General features: G+C 42.1%; 1 protein-coding gene across 1 annotated transcript; it reads left to right on the top strand.

Annotated features, from left to right (window-relative positions):
- Window positions 1-2,250: 2,250 nt before the first annotated feature.
- Window positions 2,251-14,850, top strand: LOC128692902 (uncharacterized). Its single transcript, XM_053782223.2, has 5 exons — window positions 2,251-2,582; window positions 9,596-10,033; window positions 11,188-11,396; window positions 13,308-13,461; window positions 14,340-14,850. The coding sequence occupies exons 1-5, from the start codon at window positions 2,501-2,503 to the stop codon at window positions 14,717-14,719; spliced, it is 1,263 nt and encodes a 420-aa protein (XP_053638198.2). The 5' UTR covers window positions 2,251-2,500; the 3' UTR covers window positions 14,720-14,850.
- Window positions 14,851-17,197: the final 2,347 nt, after the last annotated feature.

Below are 17,197 nucleotides of genomic sequence, written 5' to 3' on the forward strand. Positions count from 1 at the left end.
TTGTCTTTTGGTAGGTCCCTGATGCAGGCCCTTGCCGCATGAGCTGCGGCTTCACTGCCTTGAAAGACCCCGAAGCCCAGTTGTTGTGACTAGAGTAAACTGGCAGCTTCTAGGCGAATGTTTCTTACTGCTGCTTTGGCAGCGAGACGGCGAAGATTGTTACCAACATCAATGGGTCTGATTCCCCCATCCTTCTTCTTCAAAGCACATAGTGAGGCTCCAAAAAAGAAAGGTTTAATTTCTTCTGGGATTCGCCCATCCAGGCAGTTGTTGACGAAAGTTGTTAACTCGGTGAGAAGAATTGATGCAGATGCACCGAGTCCTGGATTTACCATCTCTTTGAGGTGCTGAGGTCAAATTCCAGTGTAACCTCCTGCAGATCCTGCTGGAAATGACACAATCGCCTTGTAGACTTCTGATTATGGCAAAATTAACTGTTCAGTGATGGGTCTTCCTCAGGGTTGTTGTTGATGGCTATGGTGTCCCTGGATGGATGCTTGTCTCTTAGTGCTTGGGCTGTGGTCTCATCTTTGTGAGCTACAGTGTCGTCACTTGTTATTATTCTGATTGCTCCCACTGTGTTACCTTCTTCGATTTTTTTTGCTAACCTGTGAGCAAATTTTCTTGTTTTCAGTGAAACTTTTCTTGGGAATACCTCTGTGATTCCTGCGATGATGGGGCAGAGGGACACAATTATCCCTTCTTGGGTAGTTTCGCACTGCCTTGATAACTGATGTGATTAGCAGTTTGCCTCGTCTTTCAGGAACTGCAAGACAGACATTGCCGAACAGGAGAAGGTTGCGCTATGCTTGGATGGTGCCTCGGGCTTCTAAGTTGGTGGAACCTCCATTCACCTGCTTAAGAAGGTCTGTGAATTTCCCAATTGCATATGGGCGAGCCGCTTTAGGGTTGTGGGATAGGGTACTGCTAGCTTGCTAGTTGGACTCAAAGGTATTGGTCCAGTGTGAGTAGATTGGTAAAGCACTGCGTACCTTGTTCCAAGGTTCGTAGGTTCGAGTCTCCTTCAGCCAGAGATCAGTGTTTGTGTATATTTCACCTGCTCTTGCGAATTCCTTGCATATATATATATATATATATATATATATATATATATATATATATATATATATATATATATATATATATATATATATATATATATATATATATATATATATATATATATATATGATGGGGTCCACCTCTGGTGTAAATTGTGGGACCCATAGCCTCGGAGAAGTCGATAAAAAGGCTTCAAGGAGGAATATTTGGATTTCTTCCTGAAGCCGTTTGAATATTCCACTTCCCCTACCACCCCATCTTTTAAACTATTTTTTTTTACCAATAGGAATATTTTATTACATAATATGGCACAGAAGATTTAAGAGATACATTGTTAATATAAAGGTGGCATATACGGTACATGTTGTTACGTGTGTATCACTGATTATAGGGCGAAAATCTCATCCAGCTCCTCAGAGCTGGGGCGTGTGCCCAAAATGCAGCAGGCATTACCCCTTTGAACAGCCGCACTGAGCAGAATTTGTCATACAGGCTAAACTACCATGAAAATTTATTATTATATAAAAATTCTCAAATGAATTGATGGATATATTTTGTGAATTAATTTGGCTTACAAATTTTTACTTTTGAACTAAATCTACCTTAATAGCCTAATGATATTAAGTAATGCAATATAATCTAGAATTTTTCGTGCCCGACCTGCCTTAATTCAGCTTAATTTTAGGTAGTATTTTTAAACATCAACGCAGTATATAAAATTCGTGATGCTCAGATAAATTTTCTTATACTGATTTACATTCGACATGTTGGAAATACGATCATTGCTTTATAAGCTAAGATCGCATGCTTTTCCTGGAAGGACAACATATGCCCTCAGTGCAGACTTATTATAGTTATGAAAATAAGTAACGAACACATTAAGATGTATGAGAGGTATCTCTGAGAGGAAGACTCCGCTTCCGGTCCCAAAATACAGTGACAGATACCCCGTGTAGGAAGGTTACTAATTAGTTATAGCCATCTATATTCTAACTTATACATAGCGTTTCATCTTTGCCTTCGTATGCGTCATGAACCCACGTCGCCTTTGTGATGATGTCTTCCACCGCGCGAGCAACTGTCAGCGGCCGGGGTTGCTACATAGACACCTACAGCGGATATGACTAAGTTTATCAAAGGAAATATACATACAACTAATGCCTTGAGAGTGTCACAGAGCGTCTTCAGTAGTGACTATGAAAGCATAACGTGACAAACTCTTCTCATTCTCTCTCTCGCTCTTGCGGTGTCTGCCCTCGCACGAGGTAAAAAAAAAACAACTATCGGCTGTGTTCGTACTGAGTACAGCCAAGTGACGGAATTAGTGTGATGTACTCTAGGATGTGCTTTTGAGGTATGTTACCCTGTATAAACAGTCCTGAAGAAGGTGCTGCAGTTCTGACTTAACCAAGGGTACTGGAACAGACACAGAGCCACCATGAAGCACATATTGTCTCTTCTCTGTTTCGCTGGACTCCTGCCTTCATGCCTGGCACAGCTTACTGACGCAGACGCTGAAGGTAAGACCTAGAGTTTTTTTTTTTTGCCAAACATTAACTGTTTCAATAGTAAAAAAAAATTGAAGATTTATAAACAACTGTTTCTCAGAGATCATTGAACTACGAGTGTTGCAGAGGGGAAGTAAAAATCATAAATTTCTTAGTGATGTTAGGTAACCAGAGAAAAAAAAGCCTCACATTCAGTTGTATTTTTTTTATGTCTTAATGTTGGAATTATCATAGCTCATACTAGTAAGCTGAGTTATGAGGATTATTTAACAACGAAGATTGCGGAAGGAAATTCCTGACAAATATTTTATAGTGGCAGGAATTTCCATCCGCAATCTTTGGTAGTAAATATGTTTCCAGGAACAGAGTAAGCAGTTCTCAAGAAGTAGCAATAACCTCCCTCCCCCCAGTAACAACAGTTACATTAGTGGAAGTGCTCAGACATCACAGTTCAAATAACCCTCGGAACTCTAACATCCACGCCCATCCCCCACTACGCTTTCCACTTCCAGGGCTCAAGTTTAGTTAGCTAGTCTCCCTAAATCCCTTCATGTTACCTTCCTCGAACGCCAATGGCAGGTCAAGGAACAGAAGCCACTGTCTCCATTCACTCCTAACACACTCAAATAAGTATGCTGGATGCTAAAGCTCCTACTACTTAAAACCTCCTCCCTCCTCCCATAAACCGTTCCTGAGACAACCCGTTTGAGGAGAATAATAATAATTTTCCACGTCCTAAATTCTATAAGGAAAATTGTATGTCTCTCTATTAGCAGAAGGAGGCTCTTGTTTCCACTACTCAGTGTAGTGAGTAATCCATTCGTGAGTAATCCAGACGTTTAGGTACTGTCAAGGGTCCCATGGTCGCTCTGCGTTAGATAGGTTTGCAGCTTGTGTCCCTCCTTCCCCGAGTCTAGACTCAGTTTACAGTGTTTTTACCAGTTTCCCAGTTTGGATAACCTTCATTTCCCAATCTGGAAATAGATCTGGACCAACTAATAGATCTGGCTACTAATAGATCTGGACCAACTGTGCAGTTGGTCCAGATCTATTAGTAGCCCTCGGTACGACCTCCAGGTAGGTAGCTTTTCCTTCTCCTCATTACTTTTCATTCTCATTGGTTTTACATCATCTGCAAACGGAGATACAGTTGACATTAGCTAACAGAAGTGTTGTAAACCAGAGACACTACTAGTTATAATTCTGATCCTTGCAGAACCCCATATTATAAACATTCTCACCCTGTCTTTCTCATCTCGGATAATAACTTTTTATCACTTTCCCATAACGTAGTTTTTGATTCACTCTAGTACATTCCCTACCTGCTCCTGGCATTTTTTCCCAGTTTCTTGTAAGGAATAATATCAGCTGATTTCAGCAAAAAATGTCCAGTCTTCCCATTCGTATCTCCTCTTCCCCACTACCTCACATAGTATACAACATGTCATTGATACTAGTTTATATTTCAGTTCTTTCTCTCTGTCTTATTTTTTAATATTGAAATTACATTCGATGTTTGTTTGACAACTCTCACGAATCCAATGGCTACTTGTGGAATTTAGCTAGAGTTTAAGACAGTGCTTCCGCTCCTACTCTCTCTCAGAATTCATGGTGACACCATAGTATAAAACTTTGCAATGGATACAGACAGGTTGAGGCACTTTGTCGGGGCCTATTACTTTTAATGGATCCAGCTCACTTAAACGTTGTTTAATTTCTTTTCTGGATGGATTAGTCATCAGATGTTAAAAGCACTTGTTGATAGACACTCCGCCTCCTTTAACCCCTTTTTTTAACTGTTGTGTACTCAACTTATTGTGATTGCAGGGGTCGAGTCTCTGCTCCTGGCCCAGTGTCTTCACTGGCTGCGTGAGCCCTCTCATACCTATTTTGTAAAACTATGAATGGGTTCTGCCTCTACCACTTGGCTGTCTAGGTCGTTCCACTTCCTGACCACTCTAAGACTAGAGAAATATTTCATAACATCCCTATGACTCACTCATCTGGGTTTTAACGTCCAGCTGTGACTTTGTGCACATGAGACCCGCCTATCAAACAAACTCTCCCTGTATACCTTTTAAATCCTCTAAGTATTTAGTACGTAGTAATCATGTCATCCGTGGTCCTTCTCTCCTTTAGTGTCGCCAAGTTTAGCTCCTCTAGTCTCTCCTCACAGCTAATAGCTCTCAGCTCTGGAACTAATCTCATTACAAACCTTTGATTTTTCCATCTTCTTTACATGCTTTATCAGATGCGGGTTCCACACTACCCCTGATACTCCAAGACGAGTCTGACATATGTAGTGTACAATGTCGTAATTTTCTTCTTTCTTTTTCAGGTGAATGTGTGTGTGTGTGTGTGTGTTTGTGTGTGTGTGTGTGTGTGTGTGTGTGTGTGTGTGTGTGTGTGTGTGTGTGTGTGTGCGTGTGCGTGTGCGTGTGTGTACTCACATAATTGTGGTTGCAGGGGTCGAGACTCAGTTCCTCACCCCCGCCTCATCATTGTTCGCTACTAGGTCCTCTCTCTCTCTGTCATACCTCGTCATACCTCGTCTTAAAGCTATGCATGGTTCCAACCTCCACTACGTCACTTGCTAGGCTATTCCACTTCCTGACGACTCTATGACTGAAGAAATACTTCGTAACATCCCTGTGACTCGTCTGAGTCTTCAGCTTCCAATTGTGACCCCTTGTTTCTGTGTCCCCTCTCTGGAACATCCTATCTCTGTGCACCTTATCTATTCCACGCAGTATCTTGTACATCGTTATTATGTCTCCCTTAACCCTTGTGTCCTCCAGTGTCGTCAGTTTCCCTTAACCTGTCTTCGTAGGACATTCCCCTGAGCTCTGGAATCAGCCTTGTTGCAAACCTTTGTACTTTCGCTAACCTTTTGACGTGCTTGACCGGATGTAGGTTCCAAACTGGTGCTGCATACTCCAGTATGGGCCTGACGTACACAGTGTACAGTGTCTTGAACGATTCCTTATTAAGGTATCGGAACGCTATTCTCAGGTTTGCCAGGCGCCCATATGCTGCAGCAGTTATCTGGTTGATGTGTGCCTCCGGAAACGTGCTCGGTGTTATGGTCACCCCAAGATCTTTCTCCTTGAGTGAGGTTTATAGTCTTTGTCCACCTAGCCTATTCTCTGTCTGCGGTCTTTTTTGCCCTTCCCTAATCTTCATGACTTTGCATTTGGCAGGGATGAATTCGAGAAGCTAGTTTCTGGACCACGTGTCCAGTCTGTCCAGGTCTCTTTGTAGTCCTTCCTGATCCTCATCCGATTTAATTCTTCTCATCAACTTCATATCATCTGCGAACAGGGACACTACAGAGTCTATCCCATCCATCATGTCATTCACATATATCAAAAATAGCACTGGCCCTAGAACTGACCCTTATCACAGGCGCCCACTGTGATACCTCTTCACGTATGTGTGTGTGTGTGTGTGTGTTTGTGTGTGTGTACTCACCTAATTGTACTCTCCTAATTGTGGTTGCTGGGGTCGAAACTCAGCTCCTGGCCCCGCCTCTTCACTGATCGCTACTAGGTCCTCTCTCTCTGCTTCCTGAGCTTTGTCATACCTCGTCTTAAAGCTATGTATGGTTCCTGCCTCCACTACATCACTTGCTAGGCTATTCCACTTCCTGACGACTCTATGACTGAAGAAATACTTCGTAACATCCCTGTGACTCGTCTGAGTCTTCAGCTTCCAATTGTGACCCCTTGTTTCTGTGTCCCCTCTCTGGAACATCCTGTCTCTGTCCACCTTATCTATTCCACGCAGTATTTTGTATGTCGTTATCATGTCTCCCCTGTCCCTCCTGTCCTCCTGTGTCGTCAGTCCGATTTCCTTCAACCTTTCTTCGTAGGACATTTCCCTGAGCTCTGGAACTAGCCTTATTGCAAACCTTTGTACTTTCGCTAACTTTTTGACGTGCTTGACCAGGTGTGGGTTCCAAACTGGTGCTGCATACTCCAGTATGGGCCCGACGTACACAGTGTACAGTGTCTTGAACGATTCCTTACTAAGGTATTGGAACGCTATTCTCAGGTTTCCAGGCGCCCATATGCTGCAACAGTTATCTGGTTGATGTGTGCCTCCGGAGTGAGGTTTGCAGTCTTGTCCACTTAGCCTTTACTCTGTCTGCGGTCTTCTTTGTTTTTTGCCAATCTTCATGATTTTGCATTTGGAAAGGTTGAATTAGAGAAGCCATTTGCTGGACCACGTGTCCAGCCTGTTCAGGTCTCTTTGTAGTCCTGTCTGATCCTCATCTGATTTAATTCTTCTCATTAACTTCACATCATCTGCTAACAGGGACACTTCTAAGTCTATCCCTTCCATCATGTCATTCACATATATCAAAAATAGCACTGGTCCTAGGACTGACCCCTGTGGGACCCCGCTCATCACAGGCGCCCACACACACACACACACACACACACAGACCAGGAGCTAGGACTCGACCCCTGCAACCACAAATAGGTGAGTACACTCTCACACACGCAGGTGTGTGTTACCGTTTCGTCCTAGACACATGTCGATTAGGCACTAGGCCTGTTGTATATGCGTGCTTGTATGTATATATGTATGTGTGTGTGTGTGTGTGTGTGTGTGTACTCACCTATTTGTAGTTGCAAGGGTCGATTCATAGCTCCAGGCCTCGCCTCTACACTGATTTCTACTAGGTCCTGTCTTTCCCTGCTCCATGAGCTTTATCAAATCTGTGTGTTTGCGCACGCGTGCGTGTGTGTGTGTGTATGTGTGTGTGTGTGTGTGTGTGTGTGTGTGTGTGTGTGTGTGTGTGTGTGTGTGTGTGTGTGTGTGTGTATGTGTGTGTGTGTGTGTGTGTGTGTGTGTGTGTGTGTGTGTGTGTGTGTGTGTGTGTGTGTGTGTGCGTGCGTGCGTGCGTGCGTGTGCGTATGATATGATATATTAGAAACAGCTGGTTGGGAAGGCCAGAGAGGGACGAAATGTTAGGAGAGACGAAAGGCAAAATGAAGGGAGGCTACTGAATCGGGAGGGAGAGAGGAGAGGAGTGAGAGAAAATATTATCAGCTTCAGCTGGAACGGAGGAGACAGGATACCAGCTGGGCTTACCTCCCCCCCTCCCTCCCTCCCTCCCTCAACTCTGTTCACTAGTCTCAGTACTGTATCCGTTATATCTCTTATTACCTCTACTCTCCCCCCTTCTAACTCTGATACCACCACAACAACCACCAACACTTCCACTATACCTACCACCACTGCCACTTTAACTATTACCACACCACTATAGCTATTACCACAACTTTTGGGAGGGTTCGTGGAGATATGATGGTTGGAGTTAAACACACTTGTTGGATGGTAACACTTATATTAGCAAAGTGTGAGAGGGGAGCCCAGACTGCCTGTGTTGCCTGTTCGTAGACCTAAGTGCGGAGTTACGAGAAGGCCGGGGAGCGCAGCACTCACATGCGGCATCACGTGACGTCACACAAGCTAGTCACTGAGCCTAGCAAGGGGTAAACTATGTAAAACATATGGATGGTACTATGTTAGATAACATATACATATACAGGGGATCAGCAACTATGCTGACACAACAACCAGAATAGAAGAGACTAACTCCAAAACCATCATTATCAGTGTCACTGAAACCACTGCCAACTACCATCTACAACAATTACTACCACAGAAACAACCATCACCATCACCACCAGACGCATCATCACCACATCAACATCATCGATTACAGAAACGTCATCACACAGTCCACTCATTAAACAGTCCAGGGACTGATTACCTCAACTCCTCTTCCTCCACAGTTTATTTTTTTATTGGACTGAAGAAGCCATTGACTGGCGAAAAGTTTTCTCAGTAGAGATTCCCAAATGCTGCACAAGAGTCCCATTCTTCAACTTGTCGGTTTTCTAAAACATTTTCATCACAACTAAACTATCTATCATGGTGCCCAGCTGACTCTTATTCTGTCAAATGATGCAGATGTTGTAGTTATCTTGCTGAGATAGGCATCCATTCCAAAAGCCAAAGGGTTAGATTAGCTTTCAGTTCGATTTGGTACTGACAACAAATGTCTCATTATTCCATTATAATCTGTAACAAAAAAAAAGTGGAAGAAAAGAAGGAATTTGAGGTACATAGTTCCTCAGCCTAGAGTTGATGTGTTCAGTCAGTCAGTCTTGATGGACTGACCACATCAAACACTCCTCCTCTTCTTCCACTTTCTTTTTTGTATTGGACTGAAGAAGTCACTCTGATGAAACGTTTTCTCAATAAAGGTTCCCAAATGTTGCACAATTTCTTCATCATAGCTCAGTTGACAGGGGCACAGCTTCCTCAACTGTGAAAATTTAGACACCTGTGCAACATCTGGGTATCTTTATTGCAGACGTTCCGCCATCCAGTGGCTTTATCAATAGAGATTCTAGGACATAATTTGAAGACAGTGGAACTATATACAAAAGTTGAAGTAATCAGTCCCTCAGCCTTGGAGTTGATGTGAAGACCACCGTAGTCGTGAGGATTCTGGAGAACAGGCAAGGAGGCTGGCGCTTATGTACTAATCGTCAGGTGGAAAGGGACGGGTAACAGATGAGAGCATAGTCACTGGTAGGCGGGACTCCCCAGTGGAAGTAAGTCACACCTAAAGGGATGGATAAGTTGTAGCAGTAGTTGTAATAGCCGTGAAGAAGGTCATGTAGATGTCCTTTGAACCAAGATTCCATGATGTTGCAGTGTTTGACAAGTTGTAAAAGAATGGTATATAATACCTACATGATGAAAATTTAAACACATGTGGAACATCTGTATCGATAAAGCCACTGGATGGCGAAACGTCTACAATAAGATACCCAGATGTTGCACATGTGTCTAAATTTTCATAGTGGAAGGGTGGGTGCATTAACACTGACAGCAAATTAAGAACCACTATCAAATACATGTTCAAAAGCACTTAAAAATGTAGAATAGTACGTGTAACGAAGGAAAGTCTAAACATGTCACTCTGTCGAATTTCTTTCTAGACTGTATTGTGTATGAAGGAAAGAGCAGCAGTGAACCACCCGTCAAGGAGTTACAACAACAGGTGTTGACAGCAGTAACACCACAGAGCCAAATGTTCTCTGCTACCCTGAATCTCAGCTCTGCCAACAGCAGCCACATCTGTACAATCCATTTTATATCGCCGTTAGTACTAACGTCCTGCACCGACGGAGACACAACAAAGAATTCCCCGAAACACAAGTGGCCAGTGGAGGTCTTCCGCCAGGATGACACGACTGAGCTCTGGTTACAGATAACTGATTCAGAAGATGCGATCCCCTCCTCTGACTTGGTGTTGGTTGGTCGAAGAGGAAAGCACCGAGGTCATCTGGTGTTCCCCAACAGCGGATTGACGCCTCCAGTCCGCATGCAGTGGAAGCCGATACAAGAGATGGAATATTACTTCAACTGCATAACGGGTGAGACTCCGTTTTATAAAGAGCATTTATGAATACAGCACTTTTGCAAAGGTATCACACATACTGGATATATAATTTCAAGCGAGAACTGTAGTGTATCTTGGGTCTGCGCAATACTGCAGAAAGTAACCTGGAGTGTTACCTAGAAATGCCGCCATATTTCTGGACAGTGTTTGTTCTGTCCATGTATACCTATAGTGTTAATAATGTCCTTGTAATATGGCTTGTGCTAAAGACCTGGGAGCATTTCAGTATTGCTACTTCTACCGTTTGGATTTTTCCATAGACCCATGATTTATCACAACCCAGCATTTCACTTACCTCACCTCTCCTACATGTCATGTAGGAGATGCGTGCAACTTTCATCTTCAGTATAATTTAATTTGATTGAAACATTGTCTTAAAATCACTTTCTGTAGTGTCTTTCTTGCAGTACTGTGAGCAGTACACCATTTAGATCCAACTTCATACTTCTCAGTAATTCACTATTGCTTCTAGAACTATCCTTGCTGAATAAGTCCACAAGCACAATAGAGTGAAATTTCCATATACATTTAAAATTATGTAGAAATTTATCAAACTGCAGAGTTATGTATGAACGCGAATGAATATTTAATTTGAATGTCTGTTTTTTGAAGTTTGGCTAACGCCAGCACTGGGAAAACTATATAATTTGTAGGATTGTTTCTTGCGAATAACTCTACTACCTTAATGAAATTTTAAATATCGTCTATTAGTTCGCCACTGTAAATTATTAGTAAAAAAATATCACTAAATTATTTCTATTCTAAAAAGAGCTGCTGAAATTAATGATTTTTTCCTTTTAAATGCATTTAGAATTCTGAATGGAATCGAATACATCACTCTAATCTTGATTACATTGTTTGCTTTGGAAGTTGAATATATGTATTCACAAGCCTCAAGGGAGATATTATTAATATATTCACTGGGAATAACTAAAAATCAGTAAGAATATGAGCAAGTAGCACCAATTTCAAGAATCAAGAGCCCTTCAAAATCTTCAAGGCACCTTTCACTTATTTATTTTGAGAAGGACCAAGAAAGATAATAAAAATTCCCTTCCAAACCTTATTACTATTGTAGTTTTATTCTAAAGAGTTCTTCAGTATAAAATGATTTCTTATTCACTGTAGGATGTGTCCTGAGCAAGGCAGCAGAGACCCAGGTTGGGGAGCACACAGTCTTCCTGCGTCAGGGTGAAGGAGACTTGCACCTCACACTCTCTTATGAATCAGGTGCACGAGGTCAATACGTAACCAACCTGACCTTGGCTGACCTAGGCCCCCCAGGAGGCCTCAAGACCATTACACTTGTCTGGAATGATCGAGTCGGTGACACTGGGGTGAGCTCATTTAAGTTAGTTCCTTTATAAGAAAAATAAAAAAAAACGTGCTAACATCGTGACCGAAACAGTTCTCCAATAACTCAAACTTGTAAAAAGAAACTTTTGACGAGGTTTATGTCTCTCCTGGATCATTATCAATTTATTATTATATTCATGGGGTAGCGCTGAACTGGGCCATTTAGAGGGAAAGGAAGTGGGGGGAAGGGAGTTGAGGCTGTACATTGGTCCGGGGCCCGGTTGTGAATCTCTGCGGGGCCCTATATCCATAGACGTTTTATTCTGATTATTTTCATTTGATTTTTTTTTTTTGGTAATTTAAACTATTTTTAGTTTATTTAGGAAAAAAAATATGTAAAAATTACTTAGACTTCTGAATTCTGGGGCCCCAAAGCAGTCTTGTTCCGCCTAGAAAATTTCTCTTGGAGGCCCTGGCGCTGAACACGACCCTGGTGCAGTGGTCACCTCTGACGAGCACCTCTGAAGAAACTAGACTCACGTTCCACTCCTGGTGGAGTATTTTTTTTCCATAGCAGTTGGGAAATGGAAGGTCATCAGGTTTGACTTAGGAACTGGAAGGATAACTCTAATTCCTTGGATCAGAAGCCCTTTACCGGACTTATCCTTTTCGGACTGGGAAATGGTAGGGAGGGAATGATGAAGTTGTGCATATTTTATGTAAGGATCACTTTAATTTGTCCCTATCTTATGCCCCTCTCTCCCAGCCACCAGGAATGTAAATAAAGAAGTAAATAAAAATTATGTAAATAGGTTGGGTAAATTAGCTTATTTTATATCAGAGGATCCGATTTGAGTATTGGTGAGAGTAGTGAAGAAAAAGCCATTTCTCCAATCTATGCAGACGAAGCTCTACAAAGAGCGAAACGCTGTTCTAATAAAAGCTAGTTCTGCATCGCTAGTCTTTTTCTCGTATTGCGTACTTTAGCAACGTTAGAGTAGGTTGCCAGGTTAGTGTTAATGCAAAATTTAAAGCTGATGTGTTAAAAAATCCAAACCGTTTATTAATTAATTTTCTAGGAACTGTATGATTTTAAAGAATTAAAGGCCACAGTGCCCTGACTGGAACAATTTACCGAAAACCCGCTAATTCTACCACAACTACTACTTTCATTACTTCTACGACAACTACTACTAATCGTAACCTATCCCCGCCCCTTACCGTATTGTCTTCTGGCCTTCTGTACTTCTCTCGCCCCAGTTATAACCTGCCAGTGTTCCAGGTCGAACCGAAACGTCGTTATAACGTTCCCCTCCCAAGTGCTCGTTTTTTTGAGGATTGTATGACCTTCGCTGGTTCAGCAGCTTTCCCATGAATACGAGGACAGTAACTTCCGATAAGTATACATTTCCGATAAGTATGCTTTCATTATTCATTACCGATAAGTATACTTTCTTTATTCAGTACCGATAAGTTGGTGAATAAGGCACATGTTCAACACTTAAGTATCTTTATAACCCAAAACACCCAGGTGGTGCACATGTGTCTTATTCGATAATAACGTTCTTGGATGAGAGATGAGCGGGGACGGGAGGGCATTCTTTAGGTAATTTCATTGTGGTTACATCACTCTAAACAATTATCATTCATTATCTTGCCCGTTTCTCGAAGAACTTGCAGGAGTAAGAGGAGAGACTCAAGCGATGTGGTTCACCCTTCATGTTATGGAGGGTCTTTATGCAAGGAATTGGTGTTACCCTTCCTTTCCTTGAGGTCAAACCTGGTTACTTCCCATTACTCATCCGAGCCTAGCGCTTCCTTCTGTGTGTAACATTAGTAATAATAATAATAATAATAATAATAATAACAATAATAATAATTCCCTCAAGTACTGGGGATGTATCTCTCTTTAGTGACGCTCTCACACCCATCGCTAACCTCTCTCTCTGCAGGTGTTGCTGGATGGTGTCCCTCTAGGGGGTCTCACCAAGTACTCATCCCTCAACGTGAACAGCGGTGTGAAAGTGGAGGTGATGGAGGGAGAGGCTCTGGTGGCCGCTTGCAACCATCACTTCCACGACGTGACAGTGCTTCCTCCTGCACGACGTAGGTATCGACGCCACGAAGCTTGCTTCATGTATAGTGCGATCGTGAAGGGAAATCTTTCTCATCCTCTGTTTACCATTAATTTAGCCTCGTTCGTCTTTCACTGCGGATGTTTTGCCGTTTTGTAACACTTGTTTCTCATTAGCTCAGATCGAAGCCTTATCCTAACATAATTGCTTTAATGGAAAGTTAATTAAATATATCATCTTTATCCGATACCGAACAACACATGTCGAGCATGAAAAGTGAAGCTGGAACCATCTATTGAGTCAAAGGATGGTATAGATGGGAAAGCAAGTTCCAAATATTTGTCAGTCAATGAATAAATAATTGCTGCGTTCCCTTGCAACTTCTTCACACTTCATCAACAAGTGCATCACAACTCTCCTCTGCACCGCAACATTCAGTTACTTAATAAATGCAAGTAATGACACATTAAACAGCGATACTGACATAATTATAGGTATATCCTGACATATTTTACTAGAGTCGCCTGTGAATATATTTGTTGAAACCAAAGTCGGCAGCTGTTCAAATCATTAATATATTCTGGATGGGCTATATTTAAGTTGGAATATCGATGCTAAATGATTCATTGAGATGCCGCATTCAATTAGGTACCACCAGAGTTTACATCTTAATTCATCTAGAATTCACAGAATCATTCAGCTGCACTTCACAGAATCCTTCAACTCTGTCTCACAGCGTAATTCATTATTTTCCAGCACTATTTATCTTCATTTTGCAGCACTGCTCTTTGCTTCACAGCAACGCTAGCTAATTCTAATTAACTAATTTATGGGTAGTTTTTATTTTCAGTTTGTATATTAGTTGCTCTCTGTGCCTCACTGCGTGTACTAATAATGGGTATTTTGCAGGTTCCCCGAGATCCACGGAGACTGGCATCCCAGTGTGGATCCTGGTGCTGTTGGCCGTTGTGCTTCTTACAGGTCTGGCTACAACCGCCCTCTTCGCTGTCCTCCACTACTCCGCCACAATGAAACTCCAGCAGCTGCAGGGGACAACCTTTTCCTCCATCCCGAGGACCTCCTCCCTACGGTCTAGCAAACGACACAAGGATCTTCCCGGCGGGACTCCTAAAGAGGCCGAGGAAGACTGCAAGAGTGCCTCTGAGGTGACCATGGCCCACTCGGAGACAACAGTGACTCCACTGACCACTCCAGCCTCGCTTAATAATGGTCCTAGGTCAAATAAGCTCGTCGAAACCAGAGATTTTGTTGATTTAGAGCTCATGTGATAAGGGTCCTCTGGGTGGCGTACTTATGTCTGTGCCATTTCGCTCAGGATAAACTGACCTCTAAAGGTGTAGCGACTTTTTTCACATTTCACATAATTTAATTTTATTATAAATAAAAATTTTATAAATTTTTTAAATTCCTGTTATGCACAAAATGATTTTAACCAGTTAAAGCTATAAAAAGCGATACTATTTTTCAATCATTAGGATTTGTACAAATTCAACATTTTTAAACACACGGATTCCTCAAGAGAGACTTCTTGACGCCGGCGAGGGATCATGATTCAAGATGTTGGGGCTGTTTTCCCCTTCCTTGGAACGAACCTGATGGCGCTATTTGACCCATTATGGGGTTATCGCTTTTCCTAAATATAATAATTATAACTGAATTTATATATCCTATTACAAAATTAATAGTATATCATGCTAGCATTTTTTAATAACTAGCGTAAAAGTATATTAATATAAAAACAATTTCACATCAATTAAATAACGATTTTAATAGATAAATATTCCGTTCTCATCGTCTGAGTTTCCCACTGGGAGATAGCCACTGGCCCAGCGGTAGCGCCTCCGTCTGGAGTTTTGTGACTCTGATCGCGGGTTCTATTCCCGCTCGTGGTATGGTTTGTCTACAATCGCGTCATTACGCTTTCGTGAGTCATACTGAGAGAAAATGTTATTATATATATATATATATATATATATATATATATATATATATATATATATATATATATATATATATATATATATATATATATATATATATATATAATTTCATGTATGCGCGTGTTTATGGATAATTTTTTGTTGTTGCCGAGACAGGGCTTAGAGTTATATTTTAAATTTAATATGTAGCAAAACGACATTTTCTTACACTAATTTTTTTCTTTGAAATTTTCTCCCCTTATTTAATGTGGCTCATTTTACTCTGTAAAAGTTTATTTCTCATGAAAATTCTCTATTGTGTTTGTGAATGTGTTTTGTGTCAAAGAGAATAACATAAGAAAAAAATTTGAGAGAAAATTATTTGTGTTTGATATTAGCCTGTAAACGACTGTGGTAGCATCAGCTGGCGACGCTGTCAGCTGACTTGGTAAACAAGAGTCACGTGACTGGGACCATCAGCTGTGGTTTAGTGTTAATAAAACTTTAATGAAATGTGCCGCTTGGGGGGAGGAGGGAAGTTGTGTCTCTATTGTTTGTGATAATGTAGGTGAAGCTAATTACTCTGTATGTGGATGACTGACAGGTGACACGGTTGGGGGACAGGTGACATAGTGGCTGACTGTCAGGTTAAACGTTGGGTGTGACACAGTGACTGACTGGGTGTGACACAGTGGCTGACTGTCAGGTGACGCATTGGGTGTGACACAATGGCTGACTGTCAGGTTAAACGTTGGGTGTGACACAGTGACTGACTGGGTGTGACACGTGTGGCTGACTGTCAGGTGACACGTTGGGTGTGACACAGTGGCTGACTGTCAGGTTAAACGTTGGGTGTGACACAGTGACTGACTGGGTGTGACACATGTGGCTGTCAGGTTAAACGTTGGGTGTGACACAGTGGCTGACTGTCAGGTGACACGTTGGGTGTGACGCAGTGACTGACTGGGTGTGACACATGTGGCTGACTGTCAGGTGACACGTTGGGTGTGACACAGTGGCTGACTGTCAGGTTAAACGTTGGGTGTGACACAGTGACTGACTGGGTGTGACACATGTGGCTGACTGTCAGGTGACACGTTGGGTGTGACACAGTGACTGACTGGGTGTGACACATGTGGCTGACTGTCAGGTGACACGTTGGGTGTGGCACAGTGACTGACTGGGTGTGACACATGTGGCTGACTGTCAGGTGACACGTTGGGTGTGACACAGTGGCTGACTGTCAGGTGACGCATTGGGTGTGACACAATGGCTGACTGTCAGATGACACGTTGGGTGTGACACAGTGGCTGACTGTCAGGTGCCGCATTGGGTGTGACACAATGGCTGACTGTCAGATGACACGTTGGGTGTGACACAGTGGCCGACTGTTAGATAATAAAGTGACTGAAAGGTGAATGGCATGTGCTGACAGATGACATGTAAGACAGGTGACAATGTATTTGACTGAGAGGTGATACGATATGGGACAAGTGATAAAAAGTTTGACTGACAGTGTAGGAGCTGTAGACGTGTAAGACTGGGTTGTAGAAGTGTTAGAAAATGTAGAGATGCAAAGAGGAGCTGTAATTCCTAGATGGTTAATGTAATTCCTAAGATGGCTAATGTAATTCCTATTTTTAAAACAGGGGACAAGTCGTTACCGTCAAATTACCGCCCAATAAGCCTGACCTCAATTGTAGGCAAATTACTAGAGTCAATTATAGCTGAGATTATAAGAAGCCATCTCGATAAGCATAGCTTGATTAATGATACTCAGCATGGATTCACAAGAGGCCGGTCTTGTCTAACTAATTTATTAACTTT

This window comes from Cherax quadricarinatus, chromosome 6, assembly GCF_038502225.1.
Source record: "Cherax quadricarinatus isolate ZL_2023a chromosome 6, ASM3850222v1, whole genome shotgun sequence".
Classification (NCBI taxonomy): Eukaryota; Metazoa; Arthropoda; class Malacostraca; order Decapoda; family Parastacidae; genus Cherax; species Cherax quadricarinatus.